The 25,815-nt window shown below is 40.3% G+C and overlaps 1 protein-coding gene and 1 long non-coding RNA gene across 7 annotated transcripts in view; one reads left to right on the top strand and one right to left on the bottom strand.

Annotated features, from left to right (window-relative positions):
* Positions 1 to 25,815, top strand: part of IQCH (IQ motif containing H) — a 213,408-nt gene that overhangs the window by 110,808 nt on the left and 76,785 nt on the right. For 3 of the 5 annotated variants that reach the window (XM_078448762.2, XM_078448760.2, XM_078448764.2), the window contains 5 exons: positions 1,093 to 1,644; positions 2,350 to 2,416; positions 14,710 to 14,793; positions 18,872 to 19,047; positions 25,542 to 25,814. In XM_078448762.2, the coding sequence (XP_078304888.2) occupies positions 1,093 to 1,644; positions 2,350 to 2,416; positions 14,710 to 14,793; positions 18,872 to 19,047; positions 25,542 to 25,814 (1,152 nt within the window). The remainder of the gene's footprint in view (positions 1 to 1,092; positions 1,645 to 2,349; positions 2,417 to 14,709; positions 14,794 to 18,871; positions 19,048 to 25,541; position 25,815) is intronic. The other 2 variants (XM_078448763.2, XM_078448761.2) reach the window with 1 other exon arrangement.
* On the bottom strand, positions 1,486 to 25,815 carry LOC144616715 (uncharacterized). 2 transcript variants are annotated; one of them, XR_013556336.2, is made up of 4 exons: positions 25,569 to 25,815; positions 20,699 to 20,904; positions 20,175 to 20,261; positions 1,486 to 1,593 (listed from the first exon to the last, which is right to left on the bottom strand). It is a non-coding gene; the product is annotated as an uncharacterized LOC144616715 (long non-coding RNA). The 2 variants fall into 2 exon arrangements; XR_013556337.2 differs by having other exon boundaries at positions 20,787 to 20,904.

The following is a 25,815-nucleotide window of genomic DNA, read 5'->3' as shown; positions in this document are numbered from 1 at the left end:
ATGCAGAAAAGTATAAGGAAAAAAACTGTCCATGACCCCATTCTTAGAGAACTCTCTTGACATTCAGAAGTAAATGTAGTATGTTTACATGACTTAAAATTTCAATCAGTACAGATGGGAGCAAAATGAAAAACCAAAGTCTTCCTTAGTTTTGTTATGAGATTTCAGATTCTCTCTACCTGGGGACAACACCAGGTATGGCCCTAAGAAGATACGAGATTTAAGTAGAAAAGAACAAATGTCAAGAGAAACCTAGAGAGTGGCAAGGGTGAACACACACAGCATAACACTCCTTGTAAAAAAAAAAAAAAAAACCCTCCTGGATCCTAACAGAAGGTGGCAAAAGAACTGTAAATGTTGGAAAGTGACGACCCGTTAGAAAGTCAGAAGAGGCAGGACAGCTTGATGCACACATTTGAAGTTATAGTCAAGACTGCAAAGAAAGATTCCACCCTGCTTTTCAGGACTGGTGGATAACAGACGAACAAGAAAGCAGGAATATGATTCCACTCATGAATGTGTGCAAAATGTAAATCGCAGAGACTATGGGTTGGCTGACCATATCAAAGTAAACTAAATGCATAACTTTTATATGATCGGTTTCCTTAAACAATTTTGTAACACTTGTATAAAAAACTTAATAGCTTTAAAAAAAAGTTAATGTTTATTTTTTTGAGAGACAGAGAGAGAGAGAGAGAGAATGAGTAGGGGAGGGGCAGAGAGAGAGGAAGACACAGAATCTGAAGCAGGCTCCAGGCTCTGAGCTGTCAGCACAGAGCCCGACGCGGGGCTCAAACTCACAAACCGCGAGATCATGACCTGAGCCAAAGTCAGATGCTTAACCGACTGAGCCACCCAGGTGTCCCAAAAAATTTAATAGCTTTGAGTAACCTCTAAGATATTCTTCTGTTGATGAGTTTCATGAAAAATCCTGGCCAGACTTTCCTATTATGACATGTTTGTAAGTCAAAACTAGGATCCATCTCTTCCTAGCATTGAGTAATGAATGATGATGTGACAGTGTGTGTCTTGACAACTCATTTGAAAAGGTCACAATTATATTTCATCTCTGGTGACGCTTTCCTTCTACAGGCCATGAAAGTCACAATACCTTCTAGAGCTGTGCAATCACCATGGGAGTACGACTTCTCTATTTCTAATGGTGTCATAGACAGGACAGCCCCGGACTTCTCAGCATTCAAGGAACATTTTAATTTATCCTGGGGAAGTATTTTTTCTCTCTTGGAACACATCGAGAAGTTTCTCAGGGACTATGCAATACCAGAAGTTAAAATAAAAGGAAACAATTTGGTAGCCTTCCTTCCAGAGTTTGAGCTGAAGAATAAACTTACCAGATATGACTTTCTCTCACTGGTAGAGAACCCAGTTCACATCCAAATGATGTTAAATCTTCCGGGCCAAAGGTACAAGGGCCAAGATGGAAAATCAGAGGCTGCCATCAAGATCCAAGCCACATGGAAATGCTTCAAAGCGAGACAAATTTTCTTCATTTATCGCCAGCAGAAGTGGGCTTCAGGTGTGATTGCCATCGCGTGGCTCTTACATTGCCATAAGACCCGAGTGAAGAAGATCCTGCAGGAATCACGTGAAAGACACCTGGAGAATTTCCGTATTCGAGCCAAGGTACACAAGGCTGCCAGCTGTTAAGGCAGACCTCTTTTTCTAAACATTTCTTGCTTGAGCGATTGCAGTAAGTTGTCTCTTCATCTTCCCTTTCTCTCTCCAACTACCCTCCCCCTCAGCCTCTCTCTCGCCTTCCGCTCCTCCCCGTGAATGATGCACAAACCCTACGTGTGTTTGTACATCATATTTTAGCCCTAACCAGGAATCTGGCTTTTGCACCTGTAAAATCTATTGCATTTTTTTCTATAGAAGAAAAGTCCCTTCACTTTGACCATGGTAGTTCTGTCAGAAAATCAATGTTTTAACTGTACTACCTTTTCTCCCTATATATACCTTCTGGCACTTTAATTTGCTAGGAAAAAAAAAAAATCCTCTCTTGTCTACATTGCTGTCACCACTTTGTCAGAAAGTATTTAAGTTTGCAGACAGCCTTTTAATTAGTGCTCACAATTTCATTTATGTTTGCTTTCTCTTTTTTTCATTCATATTCTGTTAATTAAGTGAGCTGCCTCTAATCTTCCCCTGCCAGTAGCATCATGTAGCCACCTAATTAAATTAATTGGGGAAGATGTTTTAAGTATGTAATTAAATCAATTAATATAATTTATGCCTGGCTTAACTGTACAGTGGAAAAACAGCTGAAGTTTGACTAGATGAATCCACTACAGCTTCCTGTCACTGATCAATGCTCTTCTTGATTTTTAGCATCTGGCAGCCAACTGGAATCGCATCAGGACCTCCAGGAGGACTATTATCCATATCCCATCATTAGGTATAACACTTTTGCCTGCAAATCTATCAGCAACCTCTATTACCCACCACATTATGGCTCCTTGATTGAGTTCAAGGAAGGCCCCTTGTTTTATTCAAATTGGTCTCGGCAGGAAAATGTTCTCGACATGATGAGAGTAATAACACAGGGCCCTCGCTCGAAACGGCGTTTAATTTGGGGATTAAGCAAATAAAGTCATTATGTGGGGGCTGCTATTCAGTGGAGAGGTGATTTGCTGTAATTCGCTTTCATCTGTATGAAATGAACTAAAAAGTTGTATTTTTTCCCCCTGAAATAACAGATAATGTTTTCGATCTTCTTTAATGATAGAAGAACACAGGCTTGCGTGTGTTGTTGCTGTTACGCCAATAAGCCAGGATATTGCTTGTACACTGTTTTTAATCAAATGTGCAGTCAAAATGATAAGCTACATTCTCTGAAATTATTTAGTTCTAATTACGAGCAGATGGGATGCTTTATTTGCACCTAGGGCGCCTGAGCAAAAGGAAATGCTGTGTGAACAAGAATAATTAAGAAGTTGAATAGTGTTTTTTGCGCTTAAATAATCTGCAGTTTCATGTTAATTAGCACTAATGTAATTATTTAATTACATTTATGAATTGGGGAACTTAAAAGCTGTTGTCTGCACCACAGTGGTAAAATAGGTATGCCAAAATGACATTGGGAATCTCAGAAATCTGCACAGGAAGTTCCTTTAAAACATGAACTGCTGTCAAAAGGTGTGGGGTGGTCTGCCTCCTTATTTTTGTTTTGTTTTGCTTTTTAACCTACCTGGTGTGTTAAAAATTTCCTGGGTGAGGCCAAATGTCCTAAGCGGACTTGGGAGTTTTGACAAACAGCAAAACTCATCACATCTGCATCTTATATACTACTGGCTCTTTGTTAAGGCCTTTTAAGTAGAGCGATGCATTAAGTAATCTATTGTAGTAGAATTCTAGGTTGTAATTTATTTGTGCTCCTGTGTGAGTATATGTGTTTGTGTACCTATGTACAGTATAGAGCATTTAACACATTTTAACAGTAATACAAAAAGCAAAAAAAAATTTTTTTATTATTATATAAATATAATTATCTTTTAACTTAGTGAAATATTAGTAGTAATAAAGTAATGCAAACTTTCCTAGAATCTAGAGTACTTACATCTAAGCACTCCCAGAAAAGTTAAGAAGGTACTTCAGTTGCACAGTCTTTTAGTTTGGGTCTTTTTATGGCTCGCAGAAGAAATTAGTTCCTCCTCAGGATGTAAGTGAGGTAAAACAGATCTGAATTTCATTCCAACTTGGGCTTTTGTTTTGGTGGGACTAGTTTTGCACACAAAATTAGTTCACACTCAGAAATTGCACTTGTAACGGATTACAACCAGAGAGGCTAATTGCAGACACAATTAACAGACTTCAGTCCTTGGAATAAGGTGCAGGAGCCTTTCGCTTCTGCAATTGTGGACCTGACCTGATATTACGTGGGAAATTTTGTTGTGTTTTCTGTTTTATTCAAAACCAGAAATAAGGGCACATGGATGGCTCAGTTGGTTGAGCATGTGATTCCTGCTTTCTGTTCAGGTCATGATCTCATGGTTTGTGGGACCAAGCCCCACATGGGGCTCTGTGCTGACGGCACACAGCCTGCTTAGGATTCTCTGTCTCCTTCTCTCTGTGCCCTCCCCAGCTCGCACACATGTGCTCTCCCTCTCTCTCTCTCTCTCGAAATAAATAAATACACTTTAAAAAACCCCGAGAAATAGAACAAGCCGCCTACTTTGCAATGTTGATAGCATGAAGGTATTACAGTCACGATTTCCACAAACTCCTTCCCTCCACCTCTGACCCTTCAAAACCCCGATGCAATCAGCCCTGCAGAGAAGTCTGATAGAAAAGAGCCTTCATCCAAAGAGGTAAAATTTTGAAAGTAATGAGCAACAATCTAAACTGGGTAATAAAAAATAATTTTAAATGAAAACATTTTAAAACTCCAAAAGGGTTTGCTGCATATAGATTAGGTAGAAAATAACCTAGTCAAAAACTTGAATTGCATTAATTTAGATATGATATTAAAACTAGCTTTCAGGGTGCCTGAAACTACAGCAACTTCAGCTCAGGTCATGATCTCCCAATTTGTGGGTTCGAGCCCCGTGTCAGGCTCTGTGCTGACAGCTCAGAGCCTGGAGCTGCTTCAGATTCTGTGTCTCCCTCTCTCTCTGCCCCTCCCCTGCTCACGCTCTGTCTCTTTCTCTCTCAAAAATAAATAAATGTAAAAAAAAATAAAATAAAAAACTAGTTTTCTTCTAGAAGACATATTCTCAGTTTAAATAAACACATAATAAATCTGAAAGTCTTTCCTATTATAGTGATTTTTGTTTGTTAACAACATAACCCATTTTTTAAAACTTTTTTTTGAATGTTTTTATTTATTTTTGAGAGAGAGAGAGAGACGGAGACAGAGCATGGAAGGGGTGGGAGGGGACAGAGAGAGAGGGAGACACAGAATCCGAAGCAGACTCCATGAGCTGTCAGCACAGAGCCCAATATGGGGCTTGAACTCATGAGCCACGAGATCATGACCTGAGCTGAAGCACCAAACAGAATAACCCATTTTAAAGTTTATTTATGGGGCGCCTGGGTGGCTCAGTCGGTTAAGCGTCCGACTTCGGCTCAGGTCACGATCTCGCGGTCTGTGAGTTCGAGCCCCGCGTCAGGCTCTGGGCTGATGGCTCAGAGCCTGGAGCCTGTTTCCGATTCTGTGTCTCCCTCTCTCTCTGCCCCTCCCCCGTTCATGCTCTGTCTCTCTCTGTCTCAAAAATAAATAAACATTAAAAAAAAAATTAAAAAAAAAAGTTTATTTATTGGGGCTCCTTGGTGGCTGAGTCGATTAAGCATCCAGCTTTCAGCTCAGGGCATGATCTTGCAGTTGGTGAGTTCAAGCCCTGCATCAGACTCTGTGCTGGCAGCTCAGAGCCTGGAGCCTGCTTCAGATTCTGTGTCTCCCTCTCTCTCTGCCCCTCCCCATACGTGCTTTTTCTCTCTCTCTGTCTATCAAAAATAAATAAAATGTCAAAAAATAGAATAATGTTTATTTATTTATTTTTGAAAGACAGAGTGCAAGCAGGGGAGGGGCAGAGAGAGAGGGAGAGAGAAACCCAAGCAGGCTCCATGCTGTCAGCATAGAGCCCAGTGTGGGGCCCGAGTCCACGAACCATGAGACCATGACCTGAGCCGAAATCAAGAGTCTGATGCTTAACCGGCTGAGCCATCCAGGCGCCCCAATAACCCATTTAAAAAAAATGCTAATCATGCATCTTCTGAGAGATAAGAACAATCACATATATTTTTTTCAACTAAGCGTTTAAAAAGCCCAATCACACACTTTCACATGAGAAGAATACTTGGGCTCTGATCAAATAGTATTTGTTTCTACATTTAATGCTTTAGGTTTTATAAAATGACCTGTGGCTATTAAATTAAGTTTAAATAACGTTAACCTGTCACTTTGAACTTATTCCACAGATGTAATTCTCAAACCTTTCTTTAGAAGGTTTAGAATGATTATGGTGTACCTTTTTGTGAACCCCACTTTCCCTGTGAATAGTTGAAGATTTTAGCTAGTTGCAACATGGCCACTTTGTCTCCTGCTCCAAGGACTTACCTATACAGTTCATGAAAACAAAAGTAAATAAAAGCGAAGACCATTTTTCTCTAAACACATGCCCCTCTACCAAATCTAGTCAATGTAGTAATTTTGTTTTCAGAGTTGGGAGGGAATCACTAGCCAAAATCAGTTGGTAGGCATATAAGATTCAGGTAGGCATTTAACACAAGTTACAGCCTTGTCCCCTTTTGTTCTTTCCATAGGAAATTTGCAATCAATTCTGGTGTAGTGTTAGCCCTAGAAATAATTACACCGTGTTGCTAGCCACTTGGGGTTGCACTAACTTGTTTGAACCCTCAAAATTAAATATTAGTAGCTGATCACTGTACAGTACATTGCAGTTATAAGCATTTGGTTGTTTATGCAGTTTTGCACCCACAAGAATAATTGCATTCTCCAAACCAGTGATCACATGAAGGCCGGCCTTTCAGTAATGTTTTTGACCACAAAATATTTATCAAGTATTTTCAAGTCTGTGGCTTGATAATATGAACATTAAGATAGTTACATATTGCAGAGTAACCCCTTTGAAAGGAGGAGCTAAGAAATTTGATTGAGGGGTGCTTAGCAGTCTCAGTTGGAAGGATATGCAACTCTTGATCTCGGACTCATGAGTTCGAGGCCCACATTGGGTGTAGAGATTACTTAAAAATAAAATCTTTAAAAATAAGTAAATAAATAGGGGCACCTGGGTGGCTCAGTCGGTTAAGCATCCGACTCTTGATTTCGGCTCAGATCATGATCTCGTGGTGGTGACATGAAGCCCTGAGTTGGGCATGGAGCCTGCTCAAGATTCTGTCTCTCCCTGCCACTCTGTCCCTCTCCCTCTCGCATTCACTCTCTCTTTCTCTCTCTCAAATAAATAAATAAATAAATAATCTTAAATAAATACATAAATAATAAAACTTAATCGACTGTTCTATACTTTGAGTAGTATTCCTAGATGTAACAAAAAGTTTTAGCTATTTTTAACAGACAGGAGAGGTGGGATGCTGTTGGTTAACTGTCCGAAGAAACTGATCAGCCTTGTAATTTCCTAAAATGATAAAAAAAAACACAACACAACACCTCAGTCTTTCCATAGTATATAGGCTAATCTCTTAATTGGATATTAGATATTTTTATCATTTTTATTAATGAAATACAATGAAATACAATAATATAACAAAATAATCTACTATGGTTTATAGCAGGAATAGAATACTAGGTTCTATTTTAAGCAAAATCTATCTGTCAAATGAGAAAGAACTGCAACAAAGAATCCTAATTCCTCTAGAAAAATCAGAGGTCTAAATAAAACCTACAAACTAATTCTGCTTCCAGTTTCTTTGGCTGAGTTACTTCCTCCACTTTTAATTTAACCCCTGTGCTCCTTTATTACAGTGTATCATTTGGTGCTACACTTAAACTCAGTGGCATTTTAAAATCTATTGACATTAAATGAGATGTGCCACGTCTGCAGCTCTGATGCCGTGAGCAGGTATGAGGCACCTCCAGCCAAGTAAACCCCCCCGTGATGATTTTCCTCTCTCACTTCTCTCCCTCCTTTAAAAGAAAAATAGGGAATTATTGAGGTGGGATTTTTCTCTTTTCTCTATGTAATCTTTTATTTCATCGCCAAGTGATTTAATGGCTAAAAGGAATCTATATAGTTCAGCTTCGTTTTTTCCTCTCTGTGAATCACTTCAGCAATGTATCCTTGGAGCAAACACAATTCGTGGTCTCCGAGATACTCCCCTTCCATAAAGTTGTGGATTCTGTTTTTGTGAGTCTCGTGAAAAAACAACATCTTTCTGCTGATCTGCACTGTCATGGAAGCCTAAAAGATAGAACTTACTTTTGTGTACAACTGACCCTACCCCAAATTGTCATGAGACAGTAGATCCCTAACTCCACTCCCTTCTATCGAAAGATAAGAGGGGCGCCTGTGTGGCTCAGTCGGTTGGGCGTCCGACTTCGGCTCAGGTCACGATCTCGCGGTCCGTGAGTTCGAGCCCCGCGTCGGGCTCTGGGCTGATGGCTCAGAGCCTGGAGCCTGCTTCCGATTCTGTGTCTCCCTCTTTCTCTGCCCCTCCCCTGTTCATGCTCTGTCTCTCTCTGTCTCAAAAATAAATAAAAAACATTAAAAAAAAAAAAAAGATAACTAGGGGTCCCTTCCTTTTGTGAACAGGGGCAGGGTACAGGACCACAGCTAAGAGCATTATAGCTGAAATCACATTTTTACTATGCCTCCAAGCACACTGGCGTCCTTCTAGTATCTTGAGGTTTTTTTTTTTTTTTTGAGTGGACACCTCAAAGACATGATAGGCTCTGCTCCTTTCACCTCAGGGCTAGGAAATTAGGACTTTCAATCAAATCTTCATGGTCTTCAATGTATATTTTGGCAGGTAGTTATGGGAACCACAGTTCAGCTATGGTATTGCTACAGTAGGTGCTTGACACAGGTGTACTGCCGAGATCTCCCAGATAGCAGTTCGCCAAAATACACACAGCGTTTGAGATCAGGAACAAAGTACACTTCGACTTTCAAAATTCCTTTACAGCCTGAATTAAAATGAAAACACATTGTATTCATCCAACTAATCCAAATCAATACTCATTCATTGGTTGGACCAGAGTTGGCCCCATGACCCTGTAATATTAAATCACACAGTTGGCCTTGAGCTATCTGATGTTGTACGTGAAGTACAGAAACAGCATTGAACTGAGTGTCAGTCAGCAACACTAGCTCATAAGCTTTTCGTGAAATGGAGTACTATTAGGATATGCTCTGAAAAGAGTCTTGTATATACTAAGATAAAACTATACTCTTTGCCATTGCCTTCATTCTCATGAAAAAAATATTAAAATGTTTGCTCAGCAGCCCTCAAACTTACACTCGTAACAAGTATTGAGAGCCCTAAAAAGCACTGGTTACATAGGTTATATGCATCATTACCACACTAGAAACCAAGACTGAGAATATTTAAAAATATTTAATTTACTTTCAAGTAACAATAAGAAATCCATCACCAATGTAACCTAAATAACATAATTTTGTTAAACAAAGCCTTTATTTTCCCAAACAAAAAAACTCAATGAGAAGAGTTGCACTAGTTAACAAGTTTGCAAATCTCTTAATAGAACATAGTTGGATTCTCATATCTATTTCTGTATTCATCTGTTGCAATATGTTGTTTTGACTGAAGCATATGAAGAAAATCTGGCCCAACGCAGATAAGTATTTGGAAAAGGGAAGACTATTTTATATGTTTTATAGCCTTTTCAGATAATTGTGTATATTCTGCTTTGATTTTATACCAAAACTCAACAGTGAATGGTAATTTTTATGTGAGTTACAATGTGGAATTTGAAATTGTATCAATACTTTTTTTGTATTTTGTGAGAGGACAAGACTGAACAAGGTAACCATCATCTCAGTATTATTTGGAAAATAGTTTTGACCTTCCAGAACCACTGAAAGGGTCTCAAGACCTTCCATGGTCGCTAGACCAGGCTTTGGACATCATTGGCTTTAGCTGCATGCAATGCTGGCCCTCCACTGATAAAGCCGTTGATAAAAAGTTCAAACAAGGGGCGCCTGGGTGGCGCAGTCGGTTAAGCGTCTGACTTCAGCCAGGTCACGATCTCGCGGTCCGTGAGTTCGAGCCCCGCGTCAGGCTCTGGGCTGATGGCTCAGAGCCTGGAGCCTGATTCCGATTCTGTGTCTCCCTCTCTCTCTGCCCCTCCCCCGTTCATGCTCTGTCTCTCTCTGTCCCAAAAATAAATAAAAACCGTTGAAAAAAAAATTTAAAAAAAAAAAAAAAAAAAAAAAGTTCGAACAAGAGAAAGTCCTCACTCTTTTAAACAGGAGACTTTCAGAACCACACAGAATCCATCTGGCCAGGTTAGTTTGAGAATGTTTTCGACACTCAACAAATATTTAAGCACCTCCTATGTTTTCTATGTCACCATCACAAAATTACCTAATCCCCCTTAGCGGTCCCCCCAAGACAATGCTCAGTTTTATTTTCATCAATCTGGCACTGGATATACTACATACATACATAAATAACCAGCTAGGCTCTCACTGTACGTTAATCTCTTATCTCAGTAGCTTGTGCTCTCACACTTGCACAAGTAATTAAAACCTGGGTATAACCATAATGTCTAGATCACATTTCTCTGGATGACTGCAGTCTGCTAATGGATAATTGATTGTGACATATGTCACATGTTCCCTGAAATTTTTACAGTTAGACTACCAAAGCTGGATGTTAACTTTTCTTTATGAATTGGAGTAATTCAGGACTACCTCTATAACAATGTCACTTTTGCTCAGCTCGCATCCAAGTATGCTTTCTTGAATGGAAGAGAAAGGGATGGAGTTATCGCTATTGCTGTTGTCACCTGATATATGCCTGTAGGAGTGTATGATGCATGTGAACATCACACAGCACGTGTTTCAAAATGGGGAAAAGGTTGAGAACTTCTGCTCCAGTCCATCAAATTGAGGCACGGCTGACTACCATCTCAGGCCAGGGTGATTAGATAAATGACGACTTGGTAACTAGAAGTCCATTGCTAACCCCTTCTCTGCCTCGGGGACCCTGGAAGGAATATGACTTGGAGACAAAAGGAACTAGGAGTCAACCACAGGGTGATAAGCAGGCTGTTCAAGAGTATGTGCTCTAATGTAACAGTAGAGGCCTGTCAGAGGCACACACCGGTCCCAAGGAGGCACAGTCACTGAGCACGGCCTCACTCATGGGTTTCTGTGGTTTCTGTGGAAGAAAGGCCAACTCCAGCAGAGCCAGTTCCCTGGGTGCAAAGAGGCCATTAGCATCATCTGATAGTTTGTGCAGGAGTGGGGATAGGGAAGGGAGAGGAGACAAATGAAGGGGTGAAAGTGGAGGGCTGATGGCCAGGAACCATTGATGAGCGTCCTTGGCTCAATAGACCAAAAGTAGTCGGGTAACTTCAAAGAGGTGTCTCTCAGGTATCCTCCTCTGGAGTGAAGCAGAGGCATAACATTTTGAGAAATGACGGAACACTCTGTCAAAGAGGATGGCCATAAGGAAGGAGGCTGGGTCCCTCTCTAAAGTGATAAGGAAGAGAGAGTTCCCCGTTATGCCAGTGCTGTTGCCTCCTGCGCTGATGAGGACCCAGAAAAGGCTAGAGGTCCCACTCACCATTCTCTGATCTCCCCCAAATTCTCCAGATCAGAGAACCCATTTTATAAAAGTTGAAAGGGAGGCAACGTATTCGTTTCCTGTCACTCTCTAACAAGTTCCCATGAGCTTAGTGGCTTAAACAATAAAAAAGTATTCCCTTAAAGTAATAATTCTTTGTTCAGAAGTCCGAGAGGGGCTAAATCAAGGTATTGGTAGGATGTGTTCCATTCTAGAGGCTCTATGGGAGAATCTGTTTCCTTCCCCTTTCCAGCTTCTAGAAGCTACCCACAAAGGAGTGAATGAAGAGAGCCGTTGGCCTCCTTCTTCCGTCTTTAACACCAGCAACAAGCATCTCTCTGTGCCTTTCTTCTATGGTCACACCTTCTCTGACTCTCTCCTCTCCTGTTTCCCTCTTCTACTTTTAAGAATTTTTGTGATTACATTGGACCTAACCAAATAATCCAGGGCAATCCCCTTATTTCAAGGTCAGCTGATTAGCAAGCTTAATTCCATTTGCAACTTGATTTCCCCTTTGCCATGTAACCTAACGTATTCACAGGTTCCAGGGATGAGGACACGGACATCTCTGGAGGGCCATTTTCTGCCTGCAGCAACAATTAGAAATAAAAGTGAGAGAAGAGGCAAAGACTTTATCCCTTCTGGAGATCTCTGCTCACACCTGATGAGTGTTGCCTTCTTTCTTCTTTTATGCAACCACATTTCTGCAAGACCTAAATATGTCCTGTCCAAACTGTATAGTAATGTGCAAGTATATATGATCTTGGACAAGAGGCAAGACACTTAAAGTAGATGGTGTCTCAAGGCTCCCCCAGTGACCTTTGAAGTACCATGTCTCCGTAGATTATATTCTCAAGTGTCATGTTTCATCACCTCCAAGCAGGTCTGCTGAGCTCCCCAACGCCACAGCATCCTTGCTGATAGCCACTGGTTAAGTCACTATTGTATTTAATATATGCACTATCAGCATCAATGAGGGTTTTTCACCCAGGGGTCAACACATGTACTCTGTGGGTGTACAAGACATAAGGATAGGGGTGCCTGGGTGGCTCAATCAGTTGAGCATCTGACTTTGGCTCAGGCCATGATTTGGCAGTTCATAAGTTTGAGCCCCACTTTGGGCTCTGTGCTAACATCTCAGAGCCTGGAGCCTGCTTCAGATTCTGTGTTGTGCTCTCTCTCTGCTCCTCTCCCGCTCTCTCTCTCTCTCTCTCTCAAAAATAAACATAAAATTTTTTTTAAAAACGGGGTGCCTGGGTGGCTCAGTCAGTTGAGCGTCCAACTTCAGCTCAGGTCATGATCTCGCAGTTTGTGAGTTCGAGCCCCACGTCGGGCTCTGTGCTGACAGCTCAGAGCCTGGGGCCTGCTTCAGATCCTGTGTGTCTCTCTCTGCCCCTCCCCCACTCACACTCTGTCTCTTTCTCTCCTTCAAAAATAAACATTAAAAAAAATTTTTTTTTTAGTTTTTTTAAAGACGTAATTATAAATCTGACTTAAAAAAAAAATTGACTCCCAACTTCTGCTCTGGGGATGGCAACAGTCATTACATTGTATCTTGTCCATGTAGAATGGTCTCTTGCTTGTCACAGGATTTGTTGTTGCCGTTGTTATAGGCTTTGGAAGTATGTCTATCCCCCATAACATCAAAATACCTTATGTTTACACAGCATTTACAAAATGTCTTCATATCTGTTACTTCATATGATCCTCTATAACAACGTTCTGAGATTGCTTTCAGTTCTTTGAAACAGGTGTATTGGTAACCGGTTCTATCATAATTTTTCATAGACATTTTATTACGCATTCTGATCAATGGTAACAGAGGTACCAAGTCATTTGTTGGAAAACTGACCTCCAGCTCTTGGTTGCAACACAGACTTACTCACTCACATGCTGCACGCGCGGCAACAAAGTGATCAGACATCCTTTATATTTTAAATTGGACATCATCTTAATGAGACATCTCACACTGCCTTTTATCTTTACTTCTGAAAGGAAATGCATTCATGGAATGCTCTCAGGCACTTTTCTTACTCATACTTTATCCTTTAGGCATTTTTCCTGCCTTCTTATAGTTTTGATATAGGAGTTACTCACAATAATCTTCCTAAACAGTTATCTGAATATCAACAGAATTATACAATATGCAAAATCCTACAATAAGTTAAAACGATCACACATCAAGACAGCATTGTTTGCAGCAGTCTGTATTAACTTTCATATGTGGAATGAAGTTCCCGAAACTACTTCAGAAATTAATAATTTTTCAAAAATAAGTCACCTAATTTGTCCTTCTGCCTCTTTAGTTCTTAAGTTCATCTGCATAAAGCAAACGGGAGACTTTAAGATGAATTGTAAACTCATTTAATTTCCAGACATTGTCTGGTGTTTAAACACTGACATCAAAGCAAAGAGCCAATTATCAGAGTACATTTGATCTGAAGCCCTGTTGCCTGAATTGCTATAGTTTTCCTTATGCCGAAAAGGAAATCTGTGTCACGTCTCAAAGATGCAATATTTAAAATCACTTTATCTATAGCAGCTTCACTTGAAACATGTGTTTGGGCTCGCTAACCACAAGGAGGCATTGAAGCATCTCTTCAAAATGTGAAAAGCAATTTTACTTAAAAAAAAAAAAAAGTTGCACCTACAGTTGCTGAATTTCATATAAGCAATTATACCTGCCTGTGAGTACGCACGCCTTTTAAGTTCATGTTTTGAGCCACTTATTTTTTTAACCCCTGAAATGCCAGCACAAAGTGTTGCCGCCATTGCATCTTTTGTGAAAGATTTTTGGACAACGGTAATCCATACGCAATTTTCTCCTGCTCTGTTTCCAGTGAACATGAAGGCCAGCCACAGGACTTTTATTAGTACTGACAAAGTAACTGCATTACCCTTTATTGCCCTTTAAAAGATTCAAATTTCTTTTGACCCGGTGAGCAGAAGTATATTTCTTAAGTATTCAGAATTACTTAAACACATATTCCTGACAGCAAGGGGTGTCTCTGAAATCTGTGTGTCAGTTTAGAATGATTTTGGGGACACATCTTCAAAATGCTCCACAGAAAGCACAAGTTAAAAGAGCCAACATAGTTTTGTTTTTGTTTTTGTTTTAAACCCTGAGCAATAATTTTCTTCAATGTTGTTTTGAACTTTCACGTTAAACATCAGAAATTTTCCTCATGTTTTTCTGATCTTGATTCCCGGTGATTTTGCTGGTGTTGAAAAATATGAACTCTTCTCTTGCAGAATATGCTGCTTAGCACATCTTCCAGAATAATGCTTAATCCCCTGAGAAGCAAGGATCTCAGTCTCAGGAGTTAGACTGTGTCTGCAGGATGCTGCAGAGAAAATTCTTTCCTGGAAATGTGGACTGTGACACTTGGAAATCCTAGTGTGCCATTTTGCCATACTGACTTGCTCTTTCTGTGTTTTGACACCCTGTTTGTCTTTTAGGATATTCCCAGCCTGTGCGACAAAATATTGACGACTTCAACACAAAGCAGAACATGCAGCTGGGGAGGCTGTGTGACATCTTAGGTACAGTAAATACTTTCACGCAAATGACTCTTTGGAATGTTTATCAGAGGATGTTGATAAAAGTGTTTATTTTTTTGCTTTTTTTCCCCCCCTACAAGGAAAAAGTGTGGATTTCTAATCTACTTTGCAGGGCAATTACATGTTTTGTTTTAAAGAACAGATTTATAGTGGAGTCAACTTGAGTTAAAAAATGACATTTTTAATTAATTTAGTTGGGTAGCTTTTCTAAATTCTAAGGATTTCTCCCCTATAGCCTCAAATCTTCTTCATTTACTGAATCTGGCAGTGAATGAAGCCAACATTTTACATTTGTGTCAATACTGTCTATTCTATTATCTGGGGAATAAGTGGAAAGTGGTATCAGAAATGAAAAACATTGTTTTCATTATAAGACTAAGAGGGACGAGAAGATAGACTTTTAAAAGAAGCTTTTATTTAAATATATATCATCTTGTTATTAGAAGAAAGGAGATGCTCGTGGAGGGAATTTTTAGAAATATAAACCTCCAGTTGAAGATACATTTTTGTAAAAGTCAAGTTCTGATACTGGCTTGATCAGTTCTAAATCAGACACCAACCTGGGCCAGGAGAGAAGAATACAAGAATGCCATGGCTTTGGTCAGTGCTATTCAAGGCTAGGGTTTAAGTGAGGCTTAAAGAATAAAGGTTGCCAAGGCTAAGCACTAATACTGAATGGGTTTAGGAGGTACTGGCCAAAAATTCAGGGTAAACAAAAACTAGGTTTTTATTAGTTACTAAATAAGAACTTCTGTGTTTTTGTGAAAATATAACTGCTTCGGCCCTTATTTAAGCAGAACAAGGAAGAATTTTAAATTATCAATGACCAACTTAGCTGGCTCCCTGGCATGACATACTTTACATGATTCATATATATTTCAGCATCATTATTATTTTATAAATGCCATTTGGTAACAAAAATACATCAGTACTAGAAATTTACAGTGTCCTAAAATAATAATAGTGTAATTGCTTTAATCTATTATGTAGGCACTAATATTGTTTTTCAGTATTACAAAAAAAATTTTTTTTAATGACTTGAGATTGATTTGTTAGTGCTGAGCTATTTCAACTAAAAACCTGACTGGGTGGAAACCACTGAACTGCAGCAGAGGGCAGACTTTGCTCTAATTTATTTGCATTAATTTTTTCTCTAGCTTTTTATATACCCTTCTATATATAGCACAAACCATCACCAAAGAATTTCTTTACAAAAGAGTCTCATTATTTGAAAGACTTGAAAGTATTAGGTTTCTATTTTAAATAACTCAATAATTCAGTCTATGCCTACCTGTGATGGAAAATTTTGCTAATATGAACACTTCTGAGATACTATGAACCAAATGCTTTTTTTTGGTACACTCTCATCATGATATAGCGATTCGATCCTAAACCCTCTTCAAGAGGAGTAATGGAAGTTTAGAAACAGTTGTTAGAGGGTAGAAAAAGTACCTGCTGGTGAAATTTAAAGAAAAAATGAAGAAACTAGGAAGATTAGTAATTTTATGTAAGAATAAATGATTATCTTTTTTGAAATTATTATTCCATTAATTCTTAGCGAAGTGTGTCCCGTTTTTGCTTCTTCAGGGGAAACAAAGAGATCTGATCAGGTTGGTAAGACCTGTCATTCAGATATTGGTTGTGAAGTCAGGGTATCAGGTGGAGACCCCAATGGCTAGTATTTTCAATTCCTAGAGGAGTTAAGCAAGAGAGTGGCTTTTATTGACTATTGACTAGCAACCAAAGCAATCTTTGTCTTCATATTAATTGCTTTCCAAAATTACCTGTCAATTAATTTTGAGCATTTGCAGATTCACAAACCATACTAATATCATATATTAGCGTTAGTGATACGTATTCTTTTGCCAGAAATACATAGGAAAGGTGAGATTAGCAATACGATTGGTTGTCATTTGTAATCTAGAAATTTCTTCCCGAGAAAAATTTAGCTTTTTCAGCTACGGAATCTTTACATTCATTGTTTGTTTTTGTCTTTCTTAAAAAATACTTTAAAAAGATACTAGTTTGGTTTTTAAAACCAAATAAAAAACACACCCAAAAGCCACAATGAGGTTAATTTAGATTGGTTTTGTACAGATCTTCACAGTGCAATTGGCTTTTTTTTTTTTTTGCATTTTAGCATTTCTCTAAAGAAAAGATAAAACCACCACCAAAAAAGCAGATACAATGATTCCTTCAGAAGAAGAGCTGTACCATGCCATTAGTTTAATAAGACACCAGTCCCTTCTTGAAAACACAAGATTGGGATATGATTTGATCATTCAGCAACTGAATACAAGTTATCTACTATTCCCTCAATTGATTTATTTTGGAGTTTATGTGGCAGTTGGGTTTCAAAATGAAATAGGGACCCCACTTAAATATTTACATTTATGGCGTGCCTGCTCTGGGCTCAGCACCGGGCCAGGTCAGGGGACACTCCTCCACAGGGAAGATTTCTCCCACAGGCCGTTGTGTAAGATTTTCTACTTCCCAAATCTCTCCAGTCTTCCAAATCCCTTTGGTCAAGCCACAAGTATGTCTTGAGTGGCCTCTGTGTACTCCACTCGGTACCGAGGCTTGGGGGAATATAGGAAAGAGCATACACCTTGCCTTTAAAGAGTTTGGAGAGACAAGATCAATAGATTTGAAACAATAGGATGAAACCACAGAGGATACTACATCATGTTAAATCTCGAAGCATGGATTAAAGGAGCACAAGTGTGGAGGGCGGGGTGCAGAATCACTGCTGGCTTGCCCTAGTCAGAGTGGTCCGAGCAGCAGATTCGCACATGGCTACTGTTTGTTGAGTACCTACCATGTGCCAAATATGGCACCAGGTGCTTTATATATATTCTTTCATTTAATACTCTTCAAAACTCTATGCCCAGGTGATTCTATTCTCCATTTTAGAGATGAAGAAACCAATGCTTAGGAAGGATAAATGGTGTGCCCGGCATTCCTAGGCATCTGAGCTAGAATTTAATCACTCTGTGTTCTATATACTCTGCCAGACTTAACAGAGGAGTCTTAAAATCCCCTCAGAGCCCAACCTGACCAAAGAAACATTTTACAGCAGTCCCTCCCTTGAACTTCCCTTAGCACCTGGTCTGGGAGTTTCCCTGTGCCCACTGCTCTCCACCGCATGTTTGATGACTGTTTGCGCACATGAAATGGTTGCTCCTCACGGGCAGCCTCTCAGTGGCTTATTTCCCTCCATGTCCAGCCAAGTGCTCTGCCCCTACTGATCAGCCAGTTATTATATGAATGAATGAAGGACTCCATTGGCCGCTGATTTCCTGTCCCTGCTCCTTAAAATCTTAAACCCCTGCAGCCTGGAGTGGGTAATCTCATCTAACTATCCCATTTGGGTGGGATATTTAATTAGGATTTCTTTCTATGTACATAATAAGCACATCTTAAGAAGAAAAACAGTTAAATTAAGACAGTGTTTTCTTTAAACCAAGAATCACTAGATGTCCTATTTAAGTAATATACTCCTCTTTGGGAATGGAGCAGGGAAAAGGTTGGTTTCCTGAAATAATCATTGCCATGGTCATAATCAAACCATTTATTTGGACAGGACGTTCCCTGAATTGGCCCTGCCAAGTCCAGGCAGAATAAGAAATTGCAACTTCATCAGCTTTCTAAAGTTAATAGCTCTGTTTTATAATTTACTGAAGTTAATGGGATAAATTTTTAAAGCGGTATGCAATTCCCATTGATGTTAATGGTAGTTCTGGGGCTAAATCCCTATGTATTATTTGAAAGTGCACTTCCATGGTATCTCACAGCCCTCCTTCTGAAGGAATCGTGTCTATTTTTTTTTTTTTTTTTTTGGTGGCGGTGTTATCGGTTCTTTAGAGAAATGCTAAAAGGCAAGAAAAAAAAAAAAAGCCAGTTAAATTGCGAAGATCCGTACAAAGCCAATCTAAATTAACTTCAATGTGGCTTTTGGATATGCTCTTTATTTTAAACTGTGCAACATCAATCCGATGCCGGAGTTCAGAATGTCATTTACCTTTACACCAGTAATTAACATTGTGCCTGTTGTTTCTAGATGCCAATGTGAGTGTCATCTACATCTGCTCCCATCAGATGAATGACGAGTTACTGCTATATTACAATAAAATCCTGAGTCTACAGGCAGCTGTCAAATCGGGGAACCTTGAGGACAGAAGTGACCTGCAGGACAGGTTCAAAATTATCACCCCTGAAGCTATAAACATCTTCCCTGTGAGTTTGTCTTCTAATTACTACGGCTTCAGGGATGCAGTAAAATTAAATTGGAAATTTTATAACTTGCAACGCTCTGGTACACATCAGTGAAATATTATTGCAAGTTTAACAGCTTTACTGATTAGACTACTAGTTGGACTGTAGGAAATAAATATCCCAGTTTAACTTTCAGACTTAGTTGAGCTACCCCTGCCCAGTTTCTCTACAGCTGAAACCTAATTGCAGTTATAGGTGATACCATCAAGTGGGTGAATTTATAACACCTACAGTTCCTTTGTCTTAATTTTGTGTGCAGGACACCAAGGCAGAGACAGGCTGGGCCCACCCAAGGTCACCAAGCTAGTTAGGGACAGGAGCTCGACCAGGGCCCCTGTTCTCTGATTTCCACACTCTTATTCCTTGTTACTCCCTGGGCCCGTCTCCTGGAGGGAATCTGGCCTGATTTACCATATCACAGGGCTCAGAATGAACAAGGTTCAGATTTTGTAACTTGTACTGATTTTTAATGAATGGAATGAATTCTAGATGGAGCTCCATCCCTACCCAAGAGTTTTTGGGAAATTCATGGAGCCACAAGGGCAGTGTTCTAGAATAAGGCAGTCCAAGAGATGGCTTGAAATGAATTTCTCCACGTTTTAACAAGAATTTAAACTATGTTAAACAACCAACGTTTTAAACACCTAATGGACTACACAATTCTGAGGAGGACTTTTTTTTTTTGTATAATTAAGGGTCTGAATTTGCAGGTAAAGATATAGCTGTCTCCACTCACAAGTGGGATGCGCCAAAGTCAATGCTCTATTTATCGGCAAAGAAACTGATGGCATGCTTTACTATTTATGTGTTGTTGCTACCCATTAACCCTTCAGATGCACCATGATTTGACCCCCTCCCTGCCCAAAAAAGGCCTGCTATGGCTGAGGAGGGTTGCCATAATATTTCATCAGGATTTACTCTCTTCTACCAAGATGAACATTTAATTTTTTCATAACTGGATACCTCAGTGTTCCCCCAAAAGCTCTTTGCCTAGCTCTGATTCATTGGCACTGCTTGGCTGTGGAAGAGGACAGCAAGGCAGGGGCAGGGTGAAGAGAAAAGACAGGGGACGAATCATTGCCACTTACCTATGCTATTAGGAACCCAATATCCTCCATCAGTGCAAGGATTGTTTGGTGCTTCCTAGCTAACCCCTGGCCTCGATAGCAGGGTCACTGTGGACATTAGAAAGCAGGGAAGACAAAACCATCATTAGTGTGTAGTTCATTTCCTGATTTTATCCAGCCAGAAACTGGAGCTAATGCCTGGTAGCTGCTGATAAGGAGTTCCTGTACATCTGAAATGTCCATGTACATCGAAGGGGCATGGACTAGGAAAGGAGCACTAGTTTGGGAGAAGGAAAGTGAGTGCACAACTAATATTTATCAAATGCTTAGCACACATTTTCTCATTTGGTCCTCAGAACACTGCAACATGACAGAAATGACCAATCTCTCTCTATGGCTGAGGAAACCAAGTCTCCTGTTCTTGTCAAAAGTTACTGGTGGGCTCAAAGTGTGAGCCAAAATGTGTCTGACCCCAGAACAGTATCAGGAACTGGAATGATTGCTTTGTTCCTGGATGACCCTGTGGCTTGGGCAGCTCCCTTTACCTTTCTGGTCCTCTGAGCTTCGTCCATACAATCAGGTGATGGCTAGGGCATTTCAAAGCCCTTCCCAGCTCTGCAATCCTGTTGTTACCTGAGACATATGCACTGCAGACCACTCTTCAGCTTCTAAGCAAGAGATAGGCAGTTGGCACTAACCGATGTGCTGAGTCACATTCGTAGTGTGGGTTTGCATCTTTGTGGGTTTGCATCTAGAAAGAAGTAGGGAATATTTTAAGTACTTAATACTTCTCATAGTTTACATTTAAATTATTTGAGTAATTAATCACTGGTAGGCAATCAACTTTTTAAAATACAAAAAATTAAGCTCTCACTTTCAAATCAGTTCTTGCTCATGTTTAGTTATGGCTTTATTTCCTTTTAATGGGTTTGAGAGATTGGATCAGTGCTGATTTTCATCCAAATGGATGGCTTTGAGGAGATTTTTTAAAAGTGTGCCAAAAATCTGTTTGTACATCTCTCCAAGTTACTATACGATGCTTTAAGCTGTAATGGCAAAAAAAAGTGCTGTTGTAAAGTCATCATGTCTATTTTTGAACATTTTAATATTTATGAAGACATCCCAAACAACTACTTTTTGTCTCAGGTCAAAAAAAAAAAATTAGTGGTGATCAGTTAAATGTGGCTATAACACTATGGAATTAGGAACATTTTATTTAAAAAAAAAAATTTTTTTTTTAACGTTTATTTATTTTTGAGACAGAGAGACGGAGCATGAACAGGGGAGGGGCAGAGAGAGAGGGAGACACAGAATCTGAAACAGGGTCCAGGCTCTGAGCTGTCAGCACAGAGCCCGACACGGGGCTCGAACCCATGAACTGTGAGATCATGACCCGAGCCAAAGTCGGACGCTTAACCGACCGAGCCACCCAGGCACCCCTGGAATCAGGAACATTTTAGATCTTTGTCATCTGTGTTCACCTCCTGCCTGGATCTGATGATACTGATTTATTCTGAATGGTCATCCAAGACCCGCGGTCAGTAATGTGCCCTGTGCCATCACTTGCTCATATTTAAATCTTTATTAAACACATATCGAACACAATACTATGGTACCATCTTGCCTGAAGAATAAGGCAGGCACACAGATGACTGACTATAACAGAGTCAGGCCGAGTACTTGCCAAGAGAGATCAGCAAACCTAGAGGAGACAGAGATCCAGCTTGGCTGGAAGTGACCCGGTGCTCTAACGTTAGATTCTATGGCTCCATCTCCACCCCTCATCACACCTCATAAGTTCACCAGACCTTCACTACTCAGTCTATAGAATGGGAGAAGCTACGGCAGCTGGTAGCACGAAATTGTGCTAATACCCAGGTTTCAATCTTGCCTCTGCCCTTTACTAGCTGTGTGGCTTTGGGCAGATTACCCAAGCTTCGGTTTCCTCATCTCCAAAAGAGGGGCTGTTAATTGGTACAGTGTTCTATGGATCAAACAAGAGAATAATCTCAAAAGGCTTTGACCATGTGACCTTTACATCGTGAGCACTGCCACCTTGAAACACTCTTCTAGGTGCCCTATAAAGCCCACCATGTACATTACGATTCGTGTCCCTGGTTCCCCCAGATGTTTAATTTTTTTACATTTCCTCATCTGAATCATTTGTAGGGAAAGGAGAGGGGTGAGATAAACAAGGAGGAAAGAGGGTGATCAACCAGATGGGAAACACAAACTCAAGAGGTGGTACCAGCCATTGCCCAGTGGAACACTAGGTTTCCCAGAATTGCATTCTTTGAAATAGGTGTTGACAATAGATTTAGGGGCGCCTGGGTGGTTCAGTCGTTTAAGAGTCAGACTCTTGATTTCAGCTCAGGTCACAATCTAGCAGTTTGTGAGTTGGAGCCCTGAGTAGGGCTCTGTTCTGACAGCTCAGAGCCTGCTTGGGATTCTCTCTCACCCCCACCCCCCACCTTCCCTTCCCCCACTCACTTACACACATGCACACTCTCTCTCTCTCAAAATAAATAAACTTAAGAAAAAAGAAAATGGATTTAAATTATGGCAGAAAAAGCATATTGCACAGATCTAAGAGAATAGAACACTTGCTCTGGAAGAAGGGCCTAATAGTATAAATCATATAAGCCCTCTTCTCAGAGGAGCTCTGTTTTTGTTTTTTTTTTTTCCTAATTGGGGGCAAAATATACATAACATAAATTTTACCATGTTGAATGGTAAAATGTTTATTTATTTCTGAGAGTGAGAGCACAAGTTGGGGAGGGGCAGAAAGAGAGAGGGGAACAGAGGATCTGAAGTGGGCTCCGTGCTCATAGCAGAGAGTCCAATGCAGGGCTTGAACTTGCAAACCATGAGATCATGACCTGAACCAAAGTTGGACACTTAACCAACTGAGCCACCCAGGCGCCCCTAAAATTTACCATTTTAATCATGTTAGGTGTGCAGTTCAGTGACTTCAAGTACATTCCCATTGTTGTGCAACAATTGCGTTATCCATTTGCAAAACTTTATCAACTTCTCAAGCAGCAATTCTGTACCCACTAAATAGTAAGCCCAGAAGAGCTCCGGTTTTAAAGGGAAAGTTAGGGGCACCTGGGTGGCTCTGTCGGTTAAACATCTGACTCTTGATTTCGGTTCAGGTCATGATCTCACAGTCATGGGATCGAGCTGCACATCGGACTCTGCACTGAACATGGAGTCAGCTTAGGATTCTCTCTTCCTCTCTCTCTTCCTCTCCCTCTCTCTCTCTCTCTCTCTCAAAATAAATAAATAGGTGCACCTGGGCGGCTCAGTTGGTTGGGCGTCTGACTTCAGCTCAGGTTATGATCTCGTGGTTGGTAGGTTCAGGTCCCACATCGGGCTCTGTGCACAGGGTGCAGAACATGGAGCCTGCTTCAGATTCTGTCTCCCTCTCTTTCTGCCCTCCCCTGTTCACTGTATCTCTGTCTCTCTCTGTCTCAAAAATAAACATTAAAAAAAATTTTTTAAATAAACATTAAGAAAAATAATAAAGGAAAAGTTATTTGAGAGCTGGAAAGACTCTAGAGACTTCAGTCAATGCATCATTTGAATATGGGGACTGAGGTTCAGAAAGGTTGAGTTTTCTAAATCACCTTGCAAGTTATAAATTCAGGCAGGACTGAAACCCAGGGGCTCTCCCCACTCTCTCTCCCATAGTTATCAGTTACACTTTCTAAATAGTTTGTGAACCAGTGCCGCTAACATTCCCAGAGACATTTGCATTTGCTTAGCATTTCTCCACGTGTTGAGTAGATAATGTGGATGACAACTGGAGAAGTAGGTGCGAGTCTACAAAATCCCTTAACTCCCTTAAGACACTGGCACCTTGTATTATATAATTTGCATGGCATTTTAATGACTTTATTTTAATTACTACCATTTAATAATAACAATTACTACCACTTACTGAATATCAACTCAATGCCAGGTATTATAACAAGTGCTTTACATTCATGATCTCATTTTAACCTTAGAAAAAGCCAGCAAATGGGCATTTTTATTTCCACTGAACAGATGGAGAAACTTAGGCAGTGGGAGTATTAGTCACGTGCCTGAGTTCAGGTAGCTTGCAAGTGATAGAGCTAGATTCACAGCCAGAACTCCTAAGCCCCCAGCACTTTCTCACGTGCCATGATGCCCTCCTCTGTAGAGGAAGTGAACACAATCTGGGGTTCTCATATTCCATCCTTGGCTAATGTCTTTCCCGTGCCCATCCTCACCTGATAAAATCCTACTCATCCCTGAAAATTCACCTCAATCCTAACCTTTTACATAATAATAATACTAGCTAACATTCACTAAGTGCTTATTATGTCCAAGGCACTATTATAAGTGCTTTACATGCATTATCTCATTGAATCCTTACAGCATCCCTAGGAGATGGGTACTATTATTATACTCATTTTACAGATGAGGAAACTGAGGTCTAAGGAGAATGAGTAATCTGCCTTCTCAGCTGTCCCCATCAGCACATGGCCTCTGCTCCCTCCTCCATGCCTCACAGCCCTCTGTAACCCTTTATGGTCCTCCTCTGCCTCGTATTAGCTATCCATTGGCTGTGCTCATTTCTGTCCCCAATCCTTGAATGCTTTGGTACGTGCTGACCGTCTGGCTCTGTCCTCGACCCCTTTTAGACATGCCAAAATTATTTACTTAATTAAATGAGCAGTCACAGGTATTGCTGAGCTGGGTCTAAATAGTCAAAATTAAAACAAAAAGAGTTTTCCATTGGAAGATAAAATTTAAGTCTTGCTGAAATTTTCACATATCTTCCGTCCATGAATCCTCTCCAGAGTGTTGGCTAAGAAACACGATAAACATTATAAAAGTACCTATTTCCTAAAACGGACTTGGTGGCGGAACTTTGGAAAGAGACTATCAAGTGCCCTTTTCCTTCCGAGTCCTTTAAAGAGTTGCCAGATTAGAAGTCCTGTATAGTGAAGCATACATACTGTAAAGCTTTTCTCTTCATTTTTTGTATTGATTTTCCAGACGCTTTAGTGTTAAACCATGCCAGAAGTGTTGCAGAGATGAATCACTATTATCCAAAGGCCGCCAGCCTCTTTTCCTTCTGACAGAAGGATAATTCCACGTGGATCAAATAAATACAGATGTGTAGTAATTAGTTCTATTCCCAGTGAGCCTATTTCCAACACACTAAAGATGTGAGCGATTATGGAGCCTCACCCCAACAGCTTTTATCAATTTAAACTGCTAAACAACAGGATAGGTCATAACCCAGCCTGCTATTAATAATGCATTTATTGTGTGCAACATTATAAATGAAGCATATGGACTAGAAAAAGAACACCTTTCAACAAGAATGATATGGTCTCCCCTTCCCCCCCCCAGAAGCATCATATGTGCCTGGCCACTTACCTGATGTACAGTCCCAAGGCGATCAAAAGAATAAAAAATCTCATCCAAGGAAAAGAGGCCTACATTGTCGGCGGGTTCCTCCACAGAGATGATTTGGCCGTGGCGGATATGTTAGGCATCCCCATCCTGGGTCCAGAGCCTGAACTGGCTCATCTCTACAGCAGCAAATCTGGAAGTAAACTGGTCTTTGACAGCGTCAATGTGCCAGTCCCTCCTGCAGTGTATGGCATCTATCGTCACCAGCAGG

Source organism: Panthera onca, chromosome B3, assembly GCF_046562875.1.
Source record: "Panthera onca isolate mPanOnc1 chromosome B3, mPanOnc1 haplotype 2, whole genome shotgun sequence".
Classification (NCBI taxonomy): Eukaryota; Metazoa; Chordata; class Mammalia; order Carnivora; family Felidae; genus Panthera; species Panthera onca.
This window is presented reverse-complemented; position numbering and strand designations above follow the sequence as displayed.